This window comes from Acinonyx jubatus, chromosome B4, assembly GCF_027475565.1.
Source record: "Acinonyx jubatus isolate Ajub_Pintada_27869175 chromosome B4, VMU_Ajub_asm_v1.0, whole genome shotgun sequence".
In the NCBI taxonomy this organism is placed as follows: domain Eukaryota; kingdom Metazoa; phylum Chordata; class Mammalia; order Carnivora; family Felidae; genus Acinonyx; species Acinonyx jubatus.
In genome coordinates, this window is record NC_069387.1 from 117550857 (window position 1) to 117577599 (window position 26743).

The following is a 26743-nucleotide window of genomic DNA, read 5'->3' on the forward strand; positions in this document are numbered from 1 at the left end:
GTGTTTACTTCTTTTTGTCTGCACTCCCCTCTAGAATGTAAGCTGCAAGGGGACAGTGACCATGTAGGCTTTGTTTCCTAACATCAAATCCTCAACATCTCGAACAGTACCTATATGGTAGGTATTTCATAATATATCTATTGAATGAATAAAAGGAGACTCACTCTGCTTGTTGTGTATGCCTGGACTAGTAATTTTTGGACATAATTAATGGGATGAAGGAACCTCACCTTTTTCATGGTTTACCTTCAGTCTTTTAAAAAATTTTATTTAGTAAACATAAATATAGCACATATGATACACCAGGGTCTATTTTAAGTACTTTATAAATATTGACTCACGTAAGTCTCACAACTCCCTGGTGAAGTAGGTAAAACCAAACTTGGGGATTCTGGCTATATTCCCAACCATGAAACCATGCAGCTTCCCTGTCAATTATTATAAAAAATGTCATCTCCGTGGAGCTTAATGCTCTAAAGATGTGTCTTCATTGCCCTAGAGAGTGCCCTTCTATCTTGCCCATCTTTCCTTCCTTTCTACCCAGATTAAAGAAGAAAATAAATGATTTCAGTTATTTTATTTTATTCCATTATGCTTTTCCTTCTTTGAAACAGCAATGCCTACTGTTAATAAAGCTTTTCTAAGGCCACCTTCAGGGGTAAACAAGTGGTTTGACTCCCACGGGCCACTGGACAGTGGACATGGTCTATGTCTGCCTTTCTTCTTTTTCATGTCTGTTTTCTTCCTGATTTTCTAGAGCTTTTGGGTCCCTGGAACAATCCTTCCCTTCCACCCTTGAAAAGGGAGTTTAGTGATGTATGGAGGTTGTAAAAACTACCTCTTAAACACGAAACTTAAAAAAAAGCCCAATATTATAAATAATTCCTTTTCTTATGTTTAGTCATTTGGTCCTTTCTTGTCCTTTTACAGTTTCTGTCCCAGATACACAAGCATCCTCAGAGCCTTGGGTCTCTGATAGAGCACAGTATTCACCCAGGAGGCAATTGTCATGAATACAGACACTTGGGATTCGGTGCCACTTTTGTCACTTAGAAACAATCTGCCTTGGGGCAAGTCATTTAATATGACCCAGACTTGGTTTCCTCACCTGTGAAAGACTCAGGAGAGATATTGAGCTAGACGTTTTAAGGTCTTCTGCAGCTCTAAATTGTGATCTTCTTGGAAGAATTATGTAAGGAAGAGAAAGTGCCCAGATATTAGAGTTTCTCTTCTATTACTACTGATTTTGGCATCATTCCAAGGGAGCCATTGTTCTTTATTAAATGAGGGTGAATTTCTCAAAATTGAAGGATGACAGTTGCTGGGGATGGCAATAGATCAAAACCTATTTACTTACAAAATTCCTCCACTTTTTCTCTATAAATATTGGGGGGGATTATGAGTAAAAATGATATTTTAGCTCTGTGGTCTACATAATGAACTATTCCAAGATAAATTCATTTAAAAGAGAATGTTAAAAGACCTCCCCGCTTTAGCTTAGGAAGACTGCAGCTGTCATTTTGCCTTCTGAAACTGCAGAAGGATGTTGGTACATCGGTAAACATGTTAGAATCGCGCTTCTCTCACATTCAGCTTCTCTTTGGATATCTGTCCAGGCCAAACAGCTATAGTTATTTTATACACTGTATGTACTGGGCTTTGTCATTTGAAAGGGCCCAGAGAACTTGAGGAACATCAGTCACGCCTTCTCCCAAGGTACCCCTGAAGAACAGAGTAGTTACAGGCTCCATGTATGAGCAGTAGGCATGAAGCATGAGGAAAATGCTTCAGAGGACATCAGAGTTGCTGGGGTAAGAGATAATAGGAAAGATCTGAATGATTTGCTCTCACTTTAAGATTTACAGACTACAAATTACCTAAGTTTTTCACTTTAAGGTCAATTAGTCTTTCTGCCTTCCCTATTCTCCAATGGCACCAATACTTCTCCTAAGAAGTAAGTAAGTTTTTACACTGACCTAAGTGAGCATATCTGCTTGTCCCAGAATCATAAGACATTTGCAGAACTAAATAGAACTTGAAAAGACTCTCAGACCACCACAGTTTGTCTCACCAGACCTAAAGGAAGTAGAATACTCTAGACTCTGGGTCCAATTGTGTATTAACTTTAAGTTAAGACCCCTAATGCTAATGGTGCATATATGTGTGTGGGATTTTGTTGAAGAGTATATTTTCAGCAAGATGTTCATAGGCTGGTAGGTCAACATTGGGTGGCACAAAGTTTAAGATGCCAGCTGGCAAAAACAAAGAAATGCAAGTAAAAAGAATGAGGGTAGATGGAAAGTGAGTGATGGCATGGGAGAATGAAAAGTTACCCTGTCAAATGTACCTTGAGAGCTTCTGTGCCTGCAGCCTACATTTTGTCATTGCCCTTCTGAAAAATACCAGAAGAAACAGGAATAAGTGTCTGTCATTTTTCTAAGTGTCAGGGAAATAAGACTGAACCTTCCATTTTAGACTTCTAAAGAAATTATACTGGTTAAACACTTTTTCCCTAAAGCTTATACACATCTTCATCAACCATCAAGACTAGAATTAACACACATATGAATTTTAAGGAACTTGAAAGAACTAGAGTCTTTAAGAGAAAAGTTTTAGACAGGAAGCCAAACTGAGATAATGTCACATCCATAATACTTCTCTTGATATCTGAAATAACCTGTGAATCCATTGTAACAGCTATAACCAACTTTGGTCCCCAGTGCTTTGTTTTATTTATAAAGTCGGGGGAAAAACCTAGTATTTTTTTGGGGGGGGGCAGGGCTTGTGTTCTCTATTTCACCACAGTTTCTACCACTCCCTATGTCCTGTCCTTAAAAGTGTTTGAGTTCTCAGTCCCTGCCAGTTTATCTCTACAGTCCTGCTCACCAGCTGGTTTGTTTGTTTGTTTGGTTGGTTGGTTTCTTTGGTCAACTGTTTCCTTTTTCTATTTGTTCTGATCAGGCTTAAGGTTACATGGTCCCTTTTACTTCTAGCTTTGGTTGTTTTCAAAAATGTGGGGCACCTGGGTGGCGTCCAACTTTTGATTTCAGCTCAGGTCATGCATGATCTCACAGGTTGTGAAACTGAGCCCTGCCTTGGGCTCTGCACTGACAGCACAGAGCCTGCTTGGGATTCTCTCTCTGCCCCTACTCTGCTCTCTCTCTTTCTCTCTGTTTCAAAATAAATTTTAAAAATGTGTTTGCTAACATCCTTAACGTCTTGTCCAATAGACTTTGACCAATTCACTTTCCTAATATAGATGGAAATATGCTCCTTTCAGTGGTGAGGCACCAATAAAGATTAAACATGTTTTAAGAATTTATAATGTTTTGTGGGATTTTTGATTTGTGTGTTATCACTTAGATTAGTGTTGTTTAGATTGTGAAGTCTTTATGTGTATTCATCTCATCTCCAAGGTCTCTGATTTGTGTATGATTGTATGATGCTATTTCACACTTGACTCTACAGACCAGAGACATGTGTCTCTTTTTTGAGAGGCAATTGCAAATGTGCCTTCTAAATCATCTAACTGTGAATATCACAGCCCCATGAAGATAAATTGTATTAAAAAATAAAAAATAATAAAAAATAAGCATTTAGTAAACAAAGAAACAAACAAATATAAAAAAAAGATGGCCCATGGAAATAAAAGAATCTTTTTTTGTTGTTATTACTGATGGGTTATTCCACTTTAACCACAAATGTAGACATGGCAACTAGACTGTAAAGTGGATCAGTATAAAGTATATTTGCAGTGAGCAGTCTTCTGATGTGGTCCCCCAGTGATCTCACCTCCAGGTATTTACAGCATCTGTAAACACTTCCTCTTGTATGTGGGCTTAATCTAGTGACTTGGTTCTCATGAACAGAATATGGCAAAAGGATGGCATGTTCCAAAGACCGTGACTTCCATCTCCCTAGCCCTCTCTTGTCCTTTCACTTGCTGTACTGTTGGAACCAGATACCCATTGTGAGATACTTTATGGTGAGGCCTATATGACAGGAATTGACAGAGGCCAACAGCTTGTGAAGTGTTAAGACTTCTGTCCAAAAACCCTTGAGGAACAGAAACTTGCCTACAACCACAAGAGTGAGCTAGGCAGTGGGACCCTCCCACTTGGGTCTTGAGATGACTACAGCTCTGTGAGAGACCCAGAACCAAGGACCCAGTTATGCAGCTCCTGGATTCTTGGCCCACAGAAACTCTGAAATAATAAATGTTGTTTTTATATGCCACTAAGGTTTGGGTAATTTGTTATATAGCAATAGATAACTAGCACAGAATCTTGTTTTTCTATTGAAATAACAGATAACTCTGTTGTTGTTTTTTTTAACCAAAATCTTAAAATGAAGATAGGAAAGGTGTTTTTTAGTCCAACCAGAGGTGTTCAGGGTCATTCGTGAAAAAATAATTGAAAATATGTAGCCCAACAAATACTGGTTAAATTGAACTGAACTGAGAGATAATGAGCAGCTGAAATGTTAAATATTTGTTATGCTGTAAAGTAGAAGTGGGCTATGGCAATGATGAACCAAACAGTGACTATCAGAAAATGTACTATGATCAAGAGTCCTGTGATAACAACGTTTACTAGTCACAATATTGTTGAGTTGGGAGTTTTGAGGAACTCCAACATTTAACTGAGGAAAATGCACAGGGGAGGAGAGGGAGTGTCAGAGATGCATGAAGATAACCAGATATTGGAGAAGCCAAAAGACAACAATAAGACAGTTAACATGAGTATGAGAATCTACTACAGCTAAAGCAAGTGAAGGTGGAAGGGGGTATATGGACTTTCTTCCCTACTGGTAACCTTAGCGCTGGTTGTGTGCAGTGGTAGCAGAGGAACTAGTTAGACCCAAGAAGGTTGAAAAATTAATGGGAGCAAAAAAAAAGGGGGGGATAGTGAGTATAAACAACTACTCAAAACATCCAAAAGAGAAAAAACATAAAAATATCAGGAAAGGAAATATTGAAAAAGTGGGCAGGTGACATAAAAGTTGCTAGTGTGCCAAGAATACATTTGATTCAGGATGACAGAGATTAAGACAGCTGACATAATATGGGCTTTGACACAGTCTTGTAAACCTTTAAAATGAAAGTGTTTTTGAATTCCTGACTTCCAAGTGTTATATTGTCAAAGGACAAAAGACATTATGCCTTTTTAAAAGGTTTTTAGAGGATTATCCAAATACTTGGTCACATGGAATTCTTACCTAAGAAAAGGTAAATTATGTGTTGCAAAATAAGTAATCAGATAATTTCCCCAAGTCTAGGGGACAGAAAAAGTCTAATATGCTTACAGTTTCTAGGAGAGTGAAAAATAAGTCACATTCTCATGTTATGGTTCCTTTCTTAAAAAGAGAAAAAGGGTGAAATTTGATCTTCAGAAGTCCTGGGAAACTTTTAGACCTAAGAAAAGACTGAACTGGGGTTGGTGAGGAAAGTGGATATTGGGTGAAACTGGATAATTAAGCTTTGCTACTAAAGGTCAAGCATTATAAAAGACAGAGGGAAATAATGAGTGGAAGAGAGGAATTCATGTGCTTAATGCACTTCTATGTCTGCGCTTAGAACACTGGAATACTTTCCATGTGTTTGATGTATCAAATGTACTCGAGAACATGCAGACCTTTGCACTGGCCAATATTTCAATATTAAAAAGGATACAGGAAAGAAAAATCACTATTACCAAAGGAATAAACTTTGACTTTGAAACTTGAAACAACAAATACAAATAAAGCATGAAAAAACATGCTTTGAAGTGTGCTAACAGATCAAGATTGCATTTAGCAAACCACCTTTTCTCTGTTTAGGAACAATCTCACGGATTCCAAAACACAATATGTTAATTAAAGGATTTCAGGTAGCAATCATGGAATATTTTTCGTGACAGATGAAGAACAGATACTCTGAACACTAAAATTGCATAAACACAACAAAGAGACATTGTGTCCCTTTTGCAGCAGCGCAAAGTTAGAGTGAATGCAAATGAATGTGCTGGCAGTAAAATTACACTATTAACCATCTGAAGATTGGGCTCATTACCTAAGAAGGCAAAGCATCAATTTGTAGCATTATAACATTCTGTTTGTGCTGCTGAACACGTGTGTGGATGTTTTTATATATTCTCTACTCATTTGGGTGCATGGTAAGCACTTTTGCATCAGCCTCTTGATAAAAGCTTAATTTTGTATTGTTTCGGTTACATTGTTTTCTCTAATGGGAATGATATTCTGTCTTAAAAATAAACACTCCATTTATTCTCCAAATAATTCTGAGTTCAGGTTCTTCTGTTTCTCATTATCAAATGGCCTGTACACTATTACAGATATATCTTATTGAGCACACTGATTTGAAAAAATGTATATTTGAATACCATGAGGAATATATTCATTCAGTCAGTCACTCATTCTTTCACTCTGCTAATGCACATGTATTGGGCTAAGAACACTGGGAAATTCACGGATGGATGCGACACTGTCTCTGCCTTCAGGATGTTTCTAACGTCAGAAGTGGTAGAGTGTTATTAGTACCTTCAGGACAGGCATAGAGCTATCGAATATCCGAGGAAAGAGACAGCAGTGTTTTCCTGCCTTCTACAAACATTTTTTTTTGTTTTTTTGACCACCTAGATGTTATTGGCACTGTTCTAGGGCTGGGTATATAGAAGGGAACAAGATAGTCAAGGTCCCTAAGCTCATGGGTCCTGAATTTTGGGAGAGAGATGAAAAATAAGGAAAAAACAAACAAATAAATAATGTAACTTTGGATAGCCATAGGTGCCATGGAGAAACTAATGCAGGGCAATGGGAAGGACAGTGATAGTATGTGAGGAGTGTGACTTTGAGGTCTGAAAGCCTCCGTGAGGAGATCGTAGCCCAACAGAGGTTTGATGATGTATAGGAGCAAGTGTGAAAATCTGAATAAAAGGCTTTCCAGACAGAGACCAGTATGGAAAGGGCTTGAGGCAAAAATGAGCTTGGTATATTCTGGAACAAGAAGAAGCCACATAACTAGAGTTTAGGGAAATAGGAGAGTGAGAGATGAGGTCATAGAGGTGGGAACGGGCCAGATCCTATTGACTTCTGTAGGCTACGATAAGGATTTTATTCTAAGTGAGAAGGGAATCCATTGGATATTTTAAACAGGGTGTGGCATGATCTGATTTACATTTGAGAAGGAGAAGGATCATTCTGGATGCTGTGTGGAAATTCAAATGTAGAGTCATAAGAAAGGTAACTAGTACAGAGATTAGGTGTCTATGAATTAATTATCCAAGCTAGAGAGAACCAATGAGAAATTGACTCCAGTAGTCTAACTTAGAGATGATAGATTAGAACCCATCATGCTAGTCCAGTTAGAGGTGGTTGGTTTGGACTAGGGTGATAATTACCAATGTGAGAGGAGTGGTTCCCTTTTAGGGGAAGTTTCACAAAGGAAGTGATATGGAGCTACTTGAACTGAACTTTAAATGATGGGTAGCATTGTGACAAGGGGGTAGTCACTTAGTTTATTGAGTGCCTATGATGCACTGCACACTGGACTGAGTGTTGGGGATACAGTAGTGCCGAAGTCCTTGTAGACAATGAGGAGCAACTTGCTGAGCAAGTAATATTTTAAGATACAAAAGTAGTGAGGTGAACAATACGCTTATAAGAATTACTTCTGGAATTAGTTCTAAGGTCGCTTTATTGTTTTCCTTTTACTGTAGAATATTGTATGATGCAACTCCTTTGTATGCTTAACTCTCCTTGAATTTGCAAAAGTGTTAACTTTCTATCAGTAGAAACTCAGTTCACTGTCAGTTGGCAAATTTCATCAGATCACTTCCTTAGAAACAGTGGTTAATATTTATCTTTCTCATTCTGAGAAATTATAGCCTCATTAGGAAGGAAAAGAGCAGAGGAGAATACAAAGTATATAAGTTTTCATATCTAGGTGTAAGTATTACTGCTCATCTGCTTTCAGTCTTGCCCCCTGAATCTTTTCCCAGCTGGTTGACCCAACTTCAACTTTTCCTCCTTCTAATTCCTGTTGTATACTGCCTCCCAAATTGACTGGCCTAAAGCAGTCCAGTCATGTCTGTTCCCTAGTATCTACAGAACAAATTTCAAATTCCTTAGCCTGACACAAACTAACCCAACCTACTTTTACTGCTTTATCTCTGACTATACTCTCTACTCTCTAATTGTTTTAATTACACTGGATTTTTTTATTTTTCTAAAAATTATTAAACTGTGGTGAAATAATAAAACATAAAATTTACCCCCTTAACCATTTTTAAGTGTACAATTTAGTGGCAATGATTGAAGACATTCACATTGTTGTGCAAATCCCATTGCATTTTAAATCACACAGTATTGCCATTCCCCTAATACTCCTTGCAATTTATATTTATATTTATATGATTTCTGCTGACCCCTGAAACGTTTTCCCTTTCCTTATCAGTTAAAGTCCTACATATCTTGCAGACCAGTGCTAGGATCCTACCTCTTGCTTTAGGCTCCTATGAAACCTTATCTGGAAACAGAAGGTCAACTCTGTTGCTAGGTAACAGTGCTTACAGTTAAAATGCCACCTTGGTTGGCAAATTGCATCTTGACTGGGAGGATTTATACATGAACTATAAATACCTGATGGGGATGTGATACTTTGGTCTTTCTTGAGTGATGACGCTTATAATTAGGTGGATTCCTTGCCCCTGGAGGCTAAGTTTACAGAATTGTACAAGAGATATTGCCTCTTATGGGACATGACACTTCAAATCCAGGACCATTCTCACACTCATCCAATATTGATCTTGTCTTCTTGTACCTGAGCTGTCACCTGAGAGGCCTGTGCTGATGTTTGTACCAATATAAAGGACTCTCACTGAAGAGAAACTCTGAAGGTACCCTGATGGTCAGTGGAGTTTCCTCTGTGACATCCTTCTGGTAAACCTAAAGCCAAGCATGGCCCATAGTAGTCTTGTGAGTCTGAATGTTTGGCTGGACCTAATAAGAACTGCTTTTGGGAGTTGCATCAAAATGTAGAAATGTTGTCCTAAGTACTAATAACCCTTGCACATCTGGACTCAAAACTGCTGTACATAGGGCCAGGGTAAGAAAGCATTGCTTACCTTTGGAAGGAGCTGGATTGCCTGTAGAATTCTTTGTCTGTGCCCAGAATTAAGGATTCCAATTTCCAATAAATCCTGATCTTCCATAACATTACTTCCCTGAAACAAAGCCAGAAATGTTACAAGTTAATTCAGGCATTTTTACTATGGGTAAATAATGATTTATTTAATGCAGAGAAAAATAACCAACAAGTGATCTGATTTCTACATACAAAACAGTCATTCTTCAGTGAGGGTGAGGGCAAGTAAGAGGTCACCTATGTGACTGAGTTGAAGGTTCTGGGAAAGCTTCCTTCCCCCCAGAAATGCTCTCATGACTTACTATTTATGGTTGGGTTATCTGTATTGGGGATTCATTCCTGTGGCTTCAAACTCTGTTCCTGGAAGAATGTAAATGCTTCTAGGAAGAGCTGCTGTTTAGGATCATCAGTGATCTGCCTATATGTTGATATGAATGAATCAGTTTTGTCTTCCCCTAAAAATAGATTTTGAGGGGCGCCTGGGTGGCTCAGTTGATTAAGTGTCCGACTTTGGCCCACGTCATGATCTTGCAGTTTGTGAGTTTGAGCCCCACATTGGGTTGTCCGCTGTGGGTGCAGAGCCTGCTTCAGATCCTCTATCCCCCTTTCTCTGCCCCTTCCCCACTTGTGCATGTGCTCTCTGTGTCTCAAAAAATATATAAATAATAAAAACAATTTTTAAAATAGTTTTTGAGAAGAAAACTGATTAAAAATTATAGCATACTAGGCAGGTTAAAAGTGAAAATTAATAATTAATCTTAAAACACTGAATGCCAGACATCTCTGATCAAGATATGGTGATACAACAATGAATAATTTGCAGGCCCCTGTCTTTATTCTTTCCATTCCAGGTATGGAAACAGATTTTCAAACTCAGTTAAGATGCTGTGAATATGCTATGGTGGTAGCATGTGCTTGGGGGCCCTGAAGGGATCCGGGATGTGTTTTCAGTTGGAGATCATGACTGAAGCCTGGTTAGGACCTAGCACTGAAAAGAGGAAGGACAAAAGTGGAATTATGTGCAATGTCCTATGGGTGAGAAAGAACACAGCACATTTGGAAGCACTGGCTTCTTGGCTGAGTTGGAGAGAGGAACAAAAGGTAAGGCTGGAAAGGTAAGCCAAAGCAGACTGTTCAGACATTGTACACCAGGCTGAGGAATTCAGACTTCATCCTGACCGTAACAGGAAGCCATGGACAAATTTTAAGAAGAGGAGTTACATGATGATATTTCAAATTTGGAAAGATCAATTTTAGATTCTGTGGCTGGGCCTCTGTTTCCTTACCTATAAAATGACAAAGTTGAGCTACAGGGTCTCCAAGGACCAACCTAATCCTGAAATTCTCTGATTTCAATGATTTTTTAGGCCTTTGATTAATATTCTAATACAAAAATTTATAAATTGCTTATTTTGTACCTAAAGATTTTAGTCTTTTGTAGTTTGTAAGCTAGAGTTTTCCTTTAAATTGAGAGGTCTGTAGAGAAGCTCAGAACTGGATCACTCCTCTTCTGAACAAATCAAACTGTCCTACTAATGTGTAACACAAAAACACTTGTGAGTAGAAATTACAGAACACATATTTATGGAGAGCGGTGGTGCTGATAGACAGTTAAAGCAAAAGAGAGTGAATTGGAAAGGGCAATCCTGAGAGCATGGAGACTCTTGGGAGGCTATTGTGGTTGTTCTAGAGACAATGTGGGCTTAGACCAAGGTGGTGACCATGGGAGATAGAAAGAAATGGGTGGGTTTGAAAACTATCAAGAAGCTTGATTCAGTGACTGAATATATTGAATGATGGAGAAACGCAGGACACACATTAGTTCTAGTCTTGGGCAGTGGGGGTGGATCATGATGCCTTTTCCTGAGATAATAAAAGAGGATGGGCCAGTCTAGTGTGGTACAAAGTGAGACTAATATCTTTCTCTGTACAGGGACAGAACAGATGGATATAAACAATTTAATATCATACTACATTATAATGGATAATTGATTGTTCTTAGAAAGATTAAAGCTGTAAGAATGGTACCATAGTTAGAGATTTAAAGTGGGCATTCACTGGACACAAACATTCCACCTACTCATGGTATCATTCCTATGCTTAAGCTATCCTGGCCTTCTCAGAGGAAGCAGAACGAGCCAGGTATATAGCAGCATGATAATGAAAAGCCTAATGAAAAACAAATAAAGCCAGTCTTGGCAAAATGCCACAGGAAACATTGCTCTCAAGAAATTACTCTGTGCACACAATAGAGCATGGCTAAGAATATAAATGGCTTCATTTTGAGAAAGTGTTTTTATTTTCAGAAATGGACTAGCATGTCATGAGTAGGATATATGATACCACTCTATATTTGACTTTTAGTCTCTAAAGGGTTTTCCAAAAGGAGTTAAAAGGATCTTAAAAAACAAAAACAGGGGCGCTGGGTGGCGCAGTCGGTTAAGCGTCCGACTTCAACCAGTTCACGATCTCGCCGTCCATGAGTTCGAGCCCCGCGTCAGGCTCTGGGCTGATGGCTCAGAGCCTGGAGCCTGTTTCCGATTCTGTGTCTCCCTCTCTCTCTGCCCCTTCCCCGTTCATGCTCTGTCTCTCTCTGTCCCAAAAATAAATAAACGTTGAAAAAAAAAAAACAAAAACAAAAACAGAAGACAAAAAATAAGAAACAAAAAACATTGTCCATCTATGTGTTAGATCACTACCAGGTTTTCCATGGGCTAAATTACCAGCCTACAACTTCAGCTCATACGAAATGTACTGGTTTCTTTGTGCATACACAAAACAGACCAGAATTCTGATGTGTCTTGTGTTTGTCTTCTGTCTGTGTCTTCTGTTTCAGTAAATATAGATACCTAGTATCTATAGGTAATCCTGAGAATTTGTTTTTAGTGTTTGAATACTGAAATTATTTGAAGAATTAAATCCTTAAAACCACTGTTCTTCTAAACTACCAATATACTGTTTTCTCTATCTTCAGTAGGAAGAACCTTTTTGAAAAATTGTAGGGAAGTTAGACATCTCTTTGGGGCAAATTTCCTAGCATATGGAATAATTACCAAACACTTTTGAAAAATGAGTGAAAATTTGGGAAGCACAGTGCAAATGGTGAGAATGTGCCCAAGGGGAAATGGTACTAATTTTGGAAACATAAAGAAAAGGATTCACTGTCCCCAATGAGGCATGCTGTTAGAAATTTTCTATTTTCTCTCTTATTGTAATATATAGAGATACCAGAAATATCCTGTGCATCATCTAGCCAGTCTTTTTTTTTTTTTTTTTTTTTTTTTTTTGAAACACCAGTAGGCTTGGAATCTGAAGATCTGGATCTAAATCTTGTTTGGGTAAACTTGGTTAAGTCATGTATTATTTCTAGGCCTCATGGTCCTCACCCGTAAAATGTAGTTCAATGAATACTCATTCAGTTCTAAAGCGGTATGATTTCAGTCATGTCCAACTTTTGATTAGTATCTTTATGTATAAATATAGATTGTATAATTTGAAGTTACATTTACATTGCAATTACATTTTAGTGTTTCAGAACTTGCAACCTAAAGATAGCTTTAAGAAGTACAGTTGACTCTTGAACAACATGGGTTTGAACTACAAGGGTCCATTTAAACCTTGATTTTTAAAACAAATACAGTACAGTACTGCAGATCTATTGGCTTTTCCTTATGACTTTCTTAATAAAATTTTCTTTTCTCTGTTACTTTATTATAAAAATACAGTATATGATACACATAACATGCAAAATCTATGTAAATTGACTGTTAATGCTATTACTAAGGCTTCCTGTCAACAGAAGGTATTAGTAGTTAAGCTTTGGGGCAATCAAAAATTATATGCAGAGTTTTGGCTGCACGGTTCAGGTGTGGGGGGTGAGGTCAGCACCCTGAACCCCTGCATTGTTCAAGGGTCAACAGTAATTACAGAGAAGTGCAAGAATGCACTTTTTTTCTTGACAAATTAATCTCAGGACTAGGTAGGAATTTATAACATTTCTTATTAAAATAAATGATAGAATACCTTAGTTTTGTAATATCATGGATTCTTACAGCTTTTTGGAGAAAAATAAAATATTTCACATCTTGCAACTAACCATTTCATTTGCATTTGGGTAACAGATGTGCCATCAAGGACAATAAACATTTCCATTCTTCCTGGGGAGCTGGAATTTATTCTCATGTTATCACCTGCCTTCACTAAATGTTAGAAAAATCCCAGCTTTTTTTTTCCCTCAATAATAGCTGAACGTAAACTCTAGCTTTCTCCCTCCTCCATTCATTTTTCACATGGCTGCTAGATCAATGTTTTTTGGAGTAGAGCTTCATTATGTGTGTCTTCTGCTTAACCATCTACTATACTGCACTCTCTACCTCCTCATCACCAGTACGCGTGCTGTGTCTACTTCTGCATCTCCCATTTACTTGTCAACCCACCACAATAAGCCTTTACCCTCACTAACTCCATAGAATGTCTCTGCCAAATGGTAAGAAAGACTTCTAAATTGCCATATCTAATTGATTCTTTTCAAACCTGATTTCAAAAAAATGCATTGGCCACACGTGGCTGGTGGCTACAATACTGGACAACACAAACAGAGAATTTTTCTGTTATCTTAGAAAATTCTACTAGACAGTACTTCTCCACAATTAAAGGCATTTAAACTATAGTTGAATCACAGAGATGGGGCAAAAATGGGGATTGCAAGGGAATCAGAACAGGGAGTCAGAAATACTCATGAGTCATCCTTAGGATATAATTGATGTGCTTCTTAGTCAAAGTTCATGAACATAAAATTTAAGGACGTTTAGCAAATTTTCTTCTGATTTTTCAGCCATTAAGAAAAAATAGTAGCCATTCTATTTTCATTAGTGTTTCTTTATTACAGGGCTAGAAATATATGCTATCAAAATGACAAGCCCAATTGAGGAGTAATTTATTATTTTGTTAGCATGCTACCAGGCACATTGCACAAGGCGTTTAAGGAATAATAATGAGTAGATAAAGTTGCTTAGTTAATGACCTAATAGAAGGATCAAAGGCCCAAGGCAGTGTTTTTAGAATAGCTGTTCTTTTACTGACAAGAAATATCTAATCCAGGGGGTCTTTATTGCTTTCTTAAGTCATGTAATGAGGAAAAATAATATATTTTATGCACTGAAAACTGAAATTTCTCTGACTCTGGGGAGCATACTTTATGTATTAGATTTTTTCCAGCAGTGATAAGCAAAGAAGATGACCAAACAGAATAAAAAGCAGTGTTTTGTTCTTAATTCTACATAAGAAATAGAACAGCTATTTATTGAAATCATCTCAAATATATCTAAATTAATAATTTGTTTCTCTCAGAGCTCCTCTTATTTTCATAACCTCAGTATCATATCATATTGATTTAGCAAACTTTCCTTCACATTGCATATTATATATAATAAGTGCCTACAAATGCTAGGGAAACATATTTAAGCACTATAGGGAACTTGTTTCTTTTTAATATAGGCTTAAGTTGGATGTTATTTATTCTCTCTCTTTACTCAAAGACTGAAAAAATCAAGAGGATGCTGTCAATTGGAGAAAATTTCTTTTGGTCTATATAATTAACTAAATTAGATTCTTCTCCACAATTTGAATGGCCTGAAATATTCAAAAGAGAATATTTGTATAATAGAATGATAGTAAGATCTTGCAAACTCACACATGGAGACACACATATAATATTCTTGGAATAATGCTACCTCTTAGCCTCTATAAAGGCTTTGAGTCAATTTGATATCAACTTACAAGTAAACCCAATACATGTCTTTTCTGCATGATTAGGATGGTAACTATTGGGATAAGTCCCAGATTTATAATTCCCCTATCAGTGTTGGAACAAAGCTTTATTTTGTTTATCAGACAGAAATATGGGTACCATAAGTGATCAGATAATGGATGATGTGCTTCTTCCAATTTTATTTTTAAAAATTTTAAAAGTGTGTGTGTGTGTGTGTGTGTGTGCGCGCACGTGCTTCTTCCAATTTTAATTCCCTCTCTTACATGAATGAAATGACAGTGGAGGAAAATAGTGTATATTTTTTACCTCTCTACCTTAGCCCTCCATTTGAAAATATTCTGTCTACTGCAAGGGAATTTCTTGCTCAAAACTTAACTAAATCTTCACATTCTTAGCTTAGGAAGAGAGTTTTCTAAGTTCTTAAGACCACATGGATTATTGATTCAAGTAAATGTCACATCACTGAGCAATAAGTTAGAGAGCATCTTATATATGTAAGGTATATATTTTAATAAATAACTTATACCTTAGAATTAGTTTTTAGGATCACTATTTAGCAGCGAACGTGATTACAATGCGTTTTATGCTACCAGTTTCCCCCTCTTTATCTTTCAGGCCTATATCCCCTTTGAAACATCTGTTCTGACGCTATGGAAAGACAGAGGGGGGAGGAAGTTAAGTAATCAGGTATTTATTTTCAAAGTATTGTGCAAGGTTTGATGATACCATAAGTTACAATTCTAATTCCTTTGAGACATGTCTTCATGTAGATTTTAGAATTATGCATATATATAAAATACCTCAAAGTCATTTATACAGTAACTTGTATTATCTTGGTCAAAAGTTTCACAGATGCAAGAGAAAGCCTATTCAATTTTAAGGATGTTAATCCACAAGTCCTACAAGAAGAAATGCTGATGTGAACAAAACGTATTTGTATGCTCTTACTTTCTTCCAGATACATTCATATGAAAATATAAAGCTTATGAACACCCACTGTCTTCTTTCGATTTTCACACTAATAGCAGTTCGTGTAAGCATAGAGTAAATTACACACTCACTGAGTTCTTATTCTGTGCCAGGCACTGTTCTTATGCCTTAGACATATCACTGTATTTAATTCTCACCATAGCTCTCTGAGGTAGGCAGTTAACTTGCTTCCATAGCTAATGGGAGCCTTTCTTATAACTATTATCTGGTACCACCTCCAGTGCAGTTAGTTTAGGAGAGAAAAGGTTCAGTACAAAAATGTAGCGAGACCGAAACCATTTGCATTTTGCTTTAGAGCCATATGAAATTCACATTTGAAAGCAAGTGTTCCAACATAGTTTACGTTTGATTTCACAACGTTTGAGTAACAATGACTTTTTCTTTATAGAACAGGATTTGGAAAGCTGTCTGACCTATTCTTCCCTCCTCTGCTCCAGTCCTTTCTGTTCACTGAATCATGGAATCAGGGTTGGCAGGGACCTGGGGGGGTTTCTTGTCTAAACGTTCCCTCGCTAACTGCAAAGCTTTAACTTCCCTCTCTCTTTTGAAGCGTGGTGTCTAGCTGGGTTACACCATTCCCAAAGGGGTAGGGAGGATATTAAATGTTTTAAATGGTCTTTCCCAATAGCTGAATTTGAGCAGGGGGGTGGGATGGGGCTGGAGGGCCACCTCAGTCCTACTCTTTTAGTTCCCACTGCATTGCAGACTGAGTGTGACAGGAGAGCTATTAGAAGAACATGCCAAAAGTAGAGATGAAAACAGTTAGCAGCTGTCCTGTGTCCTTTTCCAATCATAAGCTGTGAAGTTTAAAAAAATTTTTTTCCTTGGGTAGGCTGTACATAATCTTGGCAGGTATCTGAGTTTTGTTCTTCCATCTAATATGCTGAACATTCCCCAGTGCCTCACAAGAGAAAAATGAGCAGCAATTAGGTTAGCTTGGACACCCTGCTCTTAACAGAAGAGGAACATGGCACCGTCATATTTGCAACAGGGTCCTCGTCAAGTGACCTCTCACTGGTGATACAGAGCCCTAAAAAGAAGGCTTCTCTCTGGTGAAACAACCAGAATTTGGTCCTGAGTATAACCAACACAGCCACACAGTATGAAGCAGGAAAAAAGTGCCTAAAATGATTAATGTTAACTAGCAGCCATTGAGCATTCAGTGAGTACCAGGTACTTTGTCCACCTTATTTAGAACCTTAGTAAGTTCTAAGCTCTACACTTGATCTTAGCCAAAAGGCCGAGAAGCAATATAAGTTCTAAGTTCTAAGTTATAACACAGGAGGCAATATCTTCATACTGCAGACAAAGAAACTGAGTCCCACAGCTGTGAAACCTGAAAGAGCTTCTGGGCTGACAACAGAGAGCCCAATGTGGGGCTTGAACTCACAAACCATATCATGACCTGAGCTGAAGTCAGACACTTAATGGATTGAGCCACTCAGGTGCCCCCCAGAGCTGTGAAACCATTTAGCAAGTTCACACAGTTAGTACACGATGGATTTGAGATCAATGTTTTACTCTTTCGGATTGTGACACTCATGTTTCCTTCACTACCGAAAAGGAACCAAATGTTCAGTAGAGGACACTTTCTAGATGGAGATTCCAGTCAAGGATGTGTAACACTGCTAAGAAGTAACTCCCATGATGCTATTTTCAGCCACAGCCTTACATATATATTGACACACCACTGGGATTGACTGCCATGGTTTCTCCAACACATTTTATTTCAAATAAATTATTTACCTTCTGAAAGGTTAAGCAGTTAGTTCTTCCAACTGCCTTAGTGTAATCTAGAGCCAAGCATGTTAATATAAGTGATAGAGTCTGGCTAAAGCACCAAGTAACTTCTCATGTTCTGAGCCAGGACTATGCTAGTAGGTGGGAAATAACATCATGACATCAATTTGGCATTTCTCAGCTCTTCTGTAGAGCCTTGTCAAACTATCTGGCTGGTCAACTGGGAAAGGCCATGTTTGCATTTCTTTTCTTTAGGTCTCTTTCAAAGCCAGGATTTAGGGAGGGGGATTTCTGAAAATCAACCAGTAAGGTAGAAAATGTCTGGGAATGGACAAAGGACATTTGTGTCCCTAATTTAACATGTTCTGAATCTGGAGAAAAGACAGTCTGTTGTAGTCTCCTGAGAAGCCTGTCCAGGCTGAAGGAGGCTGGGATGCTGAAGGTGGATAATTTAGTCCTCTGGGAACTGGTAGACTGATCATAAAGACGACTTATTAGTCCATTAAAGAAATGGTTGTCCTCAAGGAGCAGATATCTCCAGATTTAAAGATGATGAGGTCACCTGATACTGAGAGCTATATTCAGAAACAGTCAAATAAACTTAGGAGGAGAAGAGCAAAGAGGAAGAGAAAGGCAGGGGCGGAGAGAGAGAGAAAGAGAAAAAGTATTGCTTGTTAAGGGTGAGGGTGGTAGTGAGGAAAGTAGGGTTGCCAGATAGAACATAGAAATTCCAATTTATCTAGGATTTTATATTTTTATTTACTTAATCTGGCAGTCTCAGAGAGGAGGCTACTGAACACTGGAAATGAGCTACTGGAGTCCAGTCCAGAATTGAAACAACCACTGATGTAGGACTGCCTTTAACATATATTTGTTCACCTAATACGTTGTGAGCACTTACTATGTGCCAGACACTGGGCTAGGTCCTGAGACACAGTGAGAGCAGAGCAGATAGGCTTCCTTTGCTTTTAGAGCTTATAGTCTAGTGGCGAAAACAGGAAAATAACAAAGTAAAAAAAACCCCACAAGTAATTATTATTTAGCCAAGTTTTATATAGGCCACGAACTATTAAGGGCTTTATTTTGTTTATTGCTTACAACAACCCCTGTGGTTGGTACAATTATTACCCTTATTTACAAATAAAGAAGGCACAGAGAAGCTAATTATTTGCCCAAGTGTACATGCTTAGTAAAATCTGCCTTAAGGAAAATTAATACAGTGTTGTGGTTAGAGAAAAAATTACAAAGGAGACTTATGTTAGAAAGAATGGTCAGGAAAGCCTCTCTGAGAAAGTGACATGTAAATTGACACATGAGTGATTAAAAGGAGCAACGCAACCGTGAGAAGAGCCATTAGATAGGCATTGTAGAAGGAAGAGCAGGTGCAAAGGCACTGAGGTGGGAAAAGAGCCAGGTAGATTCTAGGAACAGACAGAAGGCTAATAAGACTAAATTTAGTGATTGAGGGTGAAGAGGACATTGGAGGGGGAAATAACACATTGGAGGGGCATAGATAACACAGACCCTGATAAGGGCTTTGATTTTATTCTAAGTGCAATGGAAAATGTTGAAGGACATAAACTGACTTACATTTTTTACTATACTCTGGCTACAGTATGAAGAATGGATGGAGGAATTGGGTGACATGGAACTTGAGGTAAACAGCCTGTATTGAAATAATCAATAGCCTGGAGACACTGAAATCTGAGGAAAATGTGATGAAATATGATCTGTTGGAGAACCACAGGAACTGGTCTCACTGGAGAGTCAAATTTCCAAACTATATACAATCTTTCATTTGAATCAAAAAGAAAAGTCAGATGGTAAAGATAAAAGTCATAATTGCTTCTGACATAGGGTCCAAATTGAAACAACCATGGATAGAGATTGAATAATACCAATCAAATATAAACATCTATACTCCATGGACTCAGCATTTGTATTACTAGGTTGTGGTCGACATTGTTGGTAGGCTGATCCCCTCCTTTGCAATCTCCTACCATGGAGTTTGGACAAATTAAATGTTTCAGCCTCCCTTGAAGCTATGGGTGGGCATGTGACAAAATTTACCCAGTTAGGAACTTCTGGAAAAGCTGTTGCTTTTCTGATTAGAAGGGAGAAATTCATCTGGTATCCTAGTGTGTCCATAAGAAACTGGCTGTGGACTTTCTCCCAACGAGTGGAGTCAATTGTTCATATAAAGTGACAGAGATGGGTTCACAGTCAGTTAACCACCAAAACCAAATAATCCTATTGATGTCTGTAAGTGGGCAAGCGTGAATTATGGGAAAGCTAGTCCCTAAATAAGAAAGGTTATTTAAAGCTATCTCCAAATTTGCATACAAGTTGCTCTGGCCAGTGTTGATCTGTTGTTTTGAAAATAATGATGAAGATGTGGGCTATGGCATGTAATAGAGGTCATAGTGGAGACAGCAGGGTATTCACAATTTATTTTAGACAGACCTGGTGTGATAATCACAGAGAAGAACAGAGAAGGATATTAGAAAGAATGAAAGTTATGAGAACAAAATTGGGAGGGTGTATGTGTGTGTCAATCTACAGAACTGCCTGTTCTAATTTTGACTTAAAATTATGAAATCTCACAGAAATAATTACTTGAAGGGATTTTCTTCCTATGGATTTTGGTTTCTGTTAACATTCAGTGGATGTGAAATTATCAAAGTGTTCATGGGGTTGACAGATTTTAAGTCTGGGAGTGGCTTTTAGCTTCTAATTGAAGATGACAGGCATCTAGAGATTGTATAGTCATCGTGATTCTAAAGGGAGCACATTTTTACATAAATTTGATTTTTTATAGGAAAGAATTTTTACACTTAAAACTTGAACACATTATAATCTTAACAGAGCAGAAACAGTGAGAACATTTGGGGGTATGTTAGGCTGGCCTCAGTGTGTGACTTTTCCTTGAACTCTTGAGATGTCAAAGTTTGTGGTCAGGTCCTTTGTAACTTGGAGTGCCTTTGGTGGGCAGTGAATGGTGATTACCTATTGAAACAGTTGACCAGAATAATCCTGACTTTTCTCCACATTTATTTTTGGTTTTAGTCTTGGTTTTGAAGACATTTTTCTTGAAATGTTTTAGTAGAAAGTATTTGTTTCCCCCATGAAAACTTTGTTTTGGCTTGCTTTATTTAAAAAAGCATGGTGGGGACGCCTGGGTGGCTGTCGGTTGAGCGTCTGGCTCTTGACTTTGGCTCAGGTCATGATCTCATGGTTCAAACATGGTTTGAGTCCCATGTTGAGCTCTGTGCTGCCAGCTTGGGATTTTCTCTCCTTTCCTCTTTTCTTTTTTCTCTCCTTTCCTCCTTTCTCTCTTTGCCCCTCCCCTACTCATGTGCTCTGTTTCTGTCTTCTCAAAATGAATAAACTTAAAAAGTAATAAAATACTAAAATAAAAAATGTGGTGTTGGGAAAACTCACTGAATGTTTGCGTCCCCCGTCCCCCAAATTCATATGTTGAAACTTAAGTCCCAGTGTGATGGTACGTGTAGGTAGGGCCTTTGGAAGGTGCTCAGGTCTTGAGGGTGGAGCCCCTTTGAACGGAATTAGTGCCATATAAAAGAGGCTTCAGAGAGCATCCTTGCTCTTTCTGCCATGTGAGGACAGAGAAAAGATGGCCTTCTGTGAACTAGGAAATGGGCCCTATCAATCACTAAATCTGCTGGTGCCTTGATCTTGGACTTCCAGCCTCCAGAACTGTGAGAAATAAACTGCTGCTGTTTATAAGCCAAGCAGTCTATGGTATTTTGTTATAGCACTGTGAATGGACGAAGACATGCAACAACACTGGAATTAAGTATGAGGAGATGGTCACTGTGGGTTAGACAGGCAGAAGGTTAACCCAACCAAGGGGCTAAAGAAAGCTGAGCAAGATCACAACTAAGAAGAGTCCTTTGGGCTGTTGCAGAGCTATCTAGCTCCACTATTTCGCCTTGGGTTAAACACAAAGGGAAAATTTGTGCAAGGGACACAAACACCTCTGTTCTTTCTTTGGCATCTATACTATGAAGAATACTCTTTCCTCATTTTCTCCCACCATTTTCTTCACTAAATAATACTACTCAATAAGAACAAGAGATAGGAGAAAGAAAAGGGAGACACTCTTTCTCATGATGAATATTATTAAATGTCCCTTGTCTAATTTTTCTAATTAAAGAGAGAAGCTTTGGAGTTTTATTTCCAAAATATTCAGTTGGTACCACAACCATTACAAATTCCTTCATATTAATTTGAGCATTATTAACAATGGACCCATTTTGTATAAGTTAAAGCAGATGCTAAATAGGCCATAGAATTTCTTATTTCTTTCTATTTGGTGTTACATGTCCTGTATTCCTCATTTAATAGCAAAATTTTGGGGAGAAATGATCATGGTTTAAGCATCTTTGCATCATCCCTATTACCTACAGTCTGCCAAACTTTTGAATAAAACAAAAACTTGAAAGAATGAATGTTAAGTAGAAACATGAATCATAAATTTATAAAAATATACAGTCTAAAGATCACTAAGTTTGTAGCAAAAGGGTTGAAAAGTTTGGGCTGAAAATTCTAATATTCAGGATGTCTGATTTTTTTTTCCTAATTGAAGAAAAGATAAAGACGGAATTTCCGGTACATGATAACACCAAAATGTTCTTAATTTTTTTCAGTTTTGCAAATTCTTATGATTTGACTTTCATCCAGGACTGTCAGTTGAGACATCTGATAATCTAAAAGCATTCAGAGAATTAGGATCCCATATGGCTCAAAAATATTTCCTCTCTGACAAGGAAAAAGAGAACACAGTGTGAAAATAATACTGGTATAGCCTTTGGTTTGTGTACAAGGAGCACAAATGAATTTAAATCATTATCGATGGCATAATAATCATTATAATGATCATCAGAGTCAATTACAGTGAATAAAATAAGAAGAATATATATTTCTCATACACATGCTGCATTGTGAAAAAGCAGAGGTATACTTCAAAACAATGATAGCAATGGAGTTACATTTAGTTGTGTGGAAGCAACGTTCATTGGAAATGAGCACTGAATTAGGAGTCCTGACTTATCACTAATTCATTGTGTAAACCTGGAAAAGTCTTTTAATTTCCTTGGGACTTAGTTTTCTCAGATGAACAATGATAAAATTGGACCAGATGTTCCTTTTTAACACAGCATCTGCTGTGGAGGTTCTAGCTGAGAGTAAGTCTACTCATATGCCCATATTGTTTGAAGCATATTTCTCCTTGTTTGGGGGAAGTCATTTTCTTTAAATGAGTGTTGAGTACTAAGGTACATTTATAAAATGATGAGAGAGGACAGAGACGACTTGGGCTCAGCCAATTGCACCCACTTAATTAGTAATAATAACAACAGCAATAATAATAATAATAACAATGACTGTCAACATTCCTTGACTATTGATCGTGGGCCAGACATTGCTTTAATCTTCAGAAAAACTCCATGAGATAGATATTACTATTAATATCTCCATTTTACAGATGGCAAAGCTGAAGGTCAGAGATAACTGGAAACTTGACTGAGATCCCACGGGAAGTGGTAGAGTTGCTGTGGCAACTGAGGTGGCAATAAAGGGGGATGATGGAAACAGGTAACTGGATGCCCCCACATCCCACAGTGTCCAGACAAGTGTCTTCCCCATGGAATCACCTCGCAGAGATCAGATGGGGAAAGTCTCTTCTTAATAGCCCCATGGTCTGCATTAACCCTCTTTCCTGCAATCTCTACTAAGGAATTGGAGATTAATAAAGAGAATGGAATTTGGAGCTCCTAGGTTCACGTTGCCGTTTTGCTTTTTAATAGCTGAGTGACTCTGGGCAAGTTAGCTTCCTTTCTTTGTCTGTAAAATGGAGGTAACAATGACACCTCCCTTTTAGGGATGTGGTACATAATGTTTATGAAATTGCTTTATAAACTATAAAGTAATATTGCTAAAAATAAAGCATGCCTGCTAGGAACTACTTTTTCCCCCATTTTTTTTCGTTAAGAACATAGAGCTATAAATCTAGTTTCATGTTGTTTTTGCCAGAAATAGTCTATTCTGAAAGAGGCAGCATGTGTGGTGGAAAAAAAATGTAGGTTTTATTCCTAGCTCTGCCATTTACTTAGCTTTGTGGCCATGGGCAAGTCGCTTAATTGGGCATCCCACCAGGCCCCAGGCTCAGAAGGGCCCTGTGCTTGGGGTTTTAATGCTCTGTGGTTTCTGCTTAAAATTCTTCAAATTTTTTTCTTTGAATTTGTATTTTCTAAATGAAGAACTGATGGAATAATGGAGTATGTGTTGGGGTTTCTAACTACTTCTCAGAGATGGGTTCTACTGAAAACCTCTTCACTGCTTCCTGGGCTCACTGGCCCTGGGACCTGCTTGCCTGTCCCCCTCTCTCGCTGCTCTGCTCTCTATTCCCAGCATGGGTGTGGGCATCCACAGCGGGGTTAAGATTAGTCATTCATACTCTATAGCACCTAGGGGTAGGGTAGGGGGTACCTAGGGGCAGTACCATGGCATGTCTGGTGGGCAGTGAACCAAGGTTTACCCCTGATCCAGGTACCAAGCATGTTCTGACACAGATTTAAAAATCTTTGGGGGTCCCCTGTCTCCCATAGGCTCAAGTGATGGGGTCCTAGGAAAGGAAGATGTCTGGCTTGACTTCTCCAGACCCTGCACAGTTCAAGGTGCTGTGCACTGGTGAGAGGGTGTTGGAAGGTGGGGCTCAGCAGGTATCAGGCTCTGCAGTGAGATACTTTGGTCTGCATTAGGGGGCAGGGTCCTAGGTGCTTATGAGTGTCTGCACTCCCTGCCAGTATCTTGTGCCTGGAAGTACTCCCTTGGCTGGTTTCATGCCTGGAATCTTCTCCTTCCTTCCTTCCAACCTTCAACCTTCCTGGGTTTGCCTTGTGTTTGTCTCTTTTAGCCGGCCCAAAAGCTCTTTGGATTAAAGCTATGAAACAGAAGTTGTGTGATTTTGGTGATTCTGTGTATGAATTAAATGCTTTGATATTTGTGTTTAAAATTGGCATGTCACAATATAAAAATAAATGGCAAAATTCATGCTAATAACATAAAATTTTAATTTTTCCTTACTCAGAATATTAAATAGTAAATAAAAAACACCATGGTAAGTCCAGAAAAAAGGAAGAAAGGAAAAAGCCTTTGTGTATCTTAATGGCACTTTTACTCTCACTTTTTAAATAAGGGGCCCTACATTTTCATTTTGCACTAGATCCCACAAATTATGTGGTTGGGCATCTCCTACTCAACCTACCCAAGCTCGACATAATCACCTGGTTGCTGCATCATTCCACAGTCATACCTGTAGTGTCTGTAAGCTCTAGGGAACATGGCTGGACTGATCCATGAACAGTTCACTCTCTATCCAGTTATCTGTGGCTTTATCTTTACCTTTTCAAGAATGCAGAAAAGGAGAAATGGGGACTATTACCTTTGAGACTATGGAGGTCATTTATCCTCACTAAGAATGATGCTTCACTAGACATTAACTAGATACAATTTCCATTTATAGATCTGGGGATTGGCTTAAAATTATGAAAATAATTGTAATTTGCCTGGTCTTCTGGGGCTCATTCGTTAATTCATTCATTCACTTATTCTCTCATTCATTTATGCTGTCATTTCACAATATGTGCTGAATGTTTACCATGTTGCACACACTTTGTTAGGCACTGAGAATTCAAAAGTGATTAAGATGCTCTCTCTCCTAAAGGAGCACAGCCAATGAGGGTGGGGGCAGCACATAGGTAATTATTTTCTGTGACAGGAAGTGCAATAAGAAAAGATTTCTGAAGGACATAGGTATGAATCAAGAAAGACATTTTGGGGCGGGTGACATCTCTGTTACCTACTAAGCGATTTTATAAAAGTTAGCCAGGATATAGAAAAATGGGAGAGGCAGGGAGGAGAGGGAATTGCATGGATGGGTTACAGCACGAACAAAGGCACTGAGATAACAAACAGTGTAGTGAGAGTGAAAACCAGCAAGTAGCTTACTGTTATTCAAGGAAAGACCAAGTAGCGGCCTTTGTAAACTATGATACTAAGTGGGCTTCATCCTGCAGGTCTGGGAAATTGGTGAATGAATGCTTTTATAGTTAGAAATGAGATGTTGGATTTACAATTTAGAAAGCATACTCCAGTGGTTATTTGAAGTGTGGATTTAAAGGGATAAATTTAGAGATTAGAAGCTGAAGCCTGTTTAAAAAGCTCTTACAGCAATAAAACAAGAGACAATGAAGGTCTGAACTAGGGTAGTAGTAGCAAGGTTGGTTCTGAATTAAAGAAACACTAGAGAGTTAAAACTGGCTGGACTTGATTATTGATTAAATATGGGAGTGAGTGGAAGGTAGGAGCAAGGATGATTGTCACGTCTCTTGCTTGGGGTGATGATTAAGAGCTCAGAGAATGACTTCAGAAGGAGACAGACTTTGGAGGTGGAGTGGGGAAGAAGGGTGTGTTCTGTTTGGATGTGGTTAGGGGCTATGGAGTTGACAGGTGGAGGCATTTACAGACATTTAGGCATGGCTGAAGTTTGGGGAGAGGTTTGGACTGGAGTTGTAGATTTGGAGATGACCAGAGTCTAGGTGGTAACTATGCGATGGACAAAAACACGCATTGGAGACACCATGAAAGAGAGAAGGACACGACAAAGGTAATGAGGATAAGGAGAGTATGTTGCCACAGAAACCAAAAGGGTAAAGAGTGTCACAAATGAGGACATGAACCAGCTGTTAAATATGGCAAAGAGATCCTAAAAGAAGTGGAAAATTTCCTTTGATTTGGCAATACAGAGCAGCTCGTGAGGGATCATAGGAGGAGTCTTTTCAGGACAACTATGGGAACAAAACCAGATCTGAGAGGATTGTGAAGTAAGAGAAGTAGAGACAGTGAATACAGACTACTCTTTTGAGAAGTCTGAATGAGTAAGGGAGGAGAAAATTTGGAGCACGGCTGCGAAAGGAGCAAGATCAAGGGAGAGTTGCTTTATTTTCTTCTTTCTTTTTTCTCCTAAGAATAGGAGACACTTAAGCAAGTTTCCAGGCAGAAGGAAGAAAATACTAGTG

General features: G+C 38.3%; 1 protein-coding gene across 14 annotated transcripts in view; it reads right to left on the reverse strand.

The window, feature by feature from the left end:
- Nucleotides 1–26743, reverse strand: part of ANKS1B (ankyrin repeat and sterile alpha motif domain containing 1B) — a 1063758-nt gene that overhangs the window by 303201 nt on the left and 733814 nt on the right. For all 14 annotated transcript variants that reach the window (XM_027071024.2, XM_027071022.2, XM_053226641.1 and 11 more), the window contains one exon: nt 9123–9221. In XM_027071024.2, the coding sequence (XP_026926825.1) occupies nt 9123–9221 (99 nt within the window). The remainder of the gene's footprint in view (nt 1–9122; nt 9222–26743) is intronic.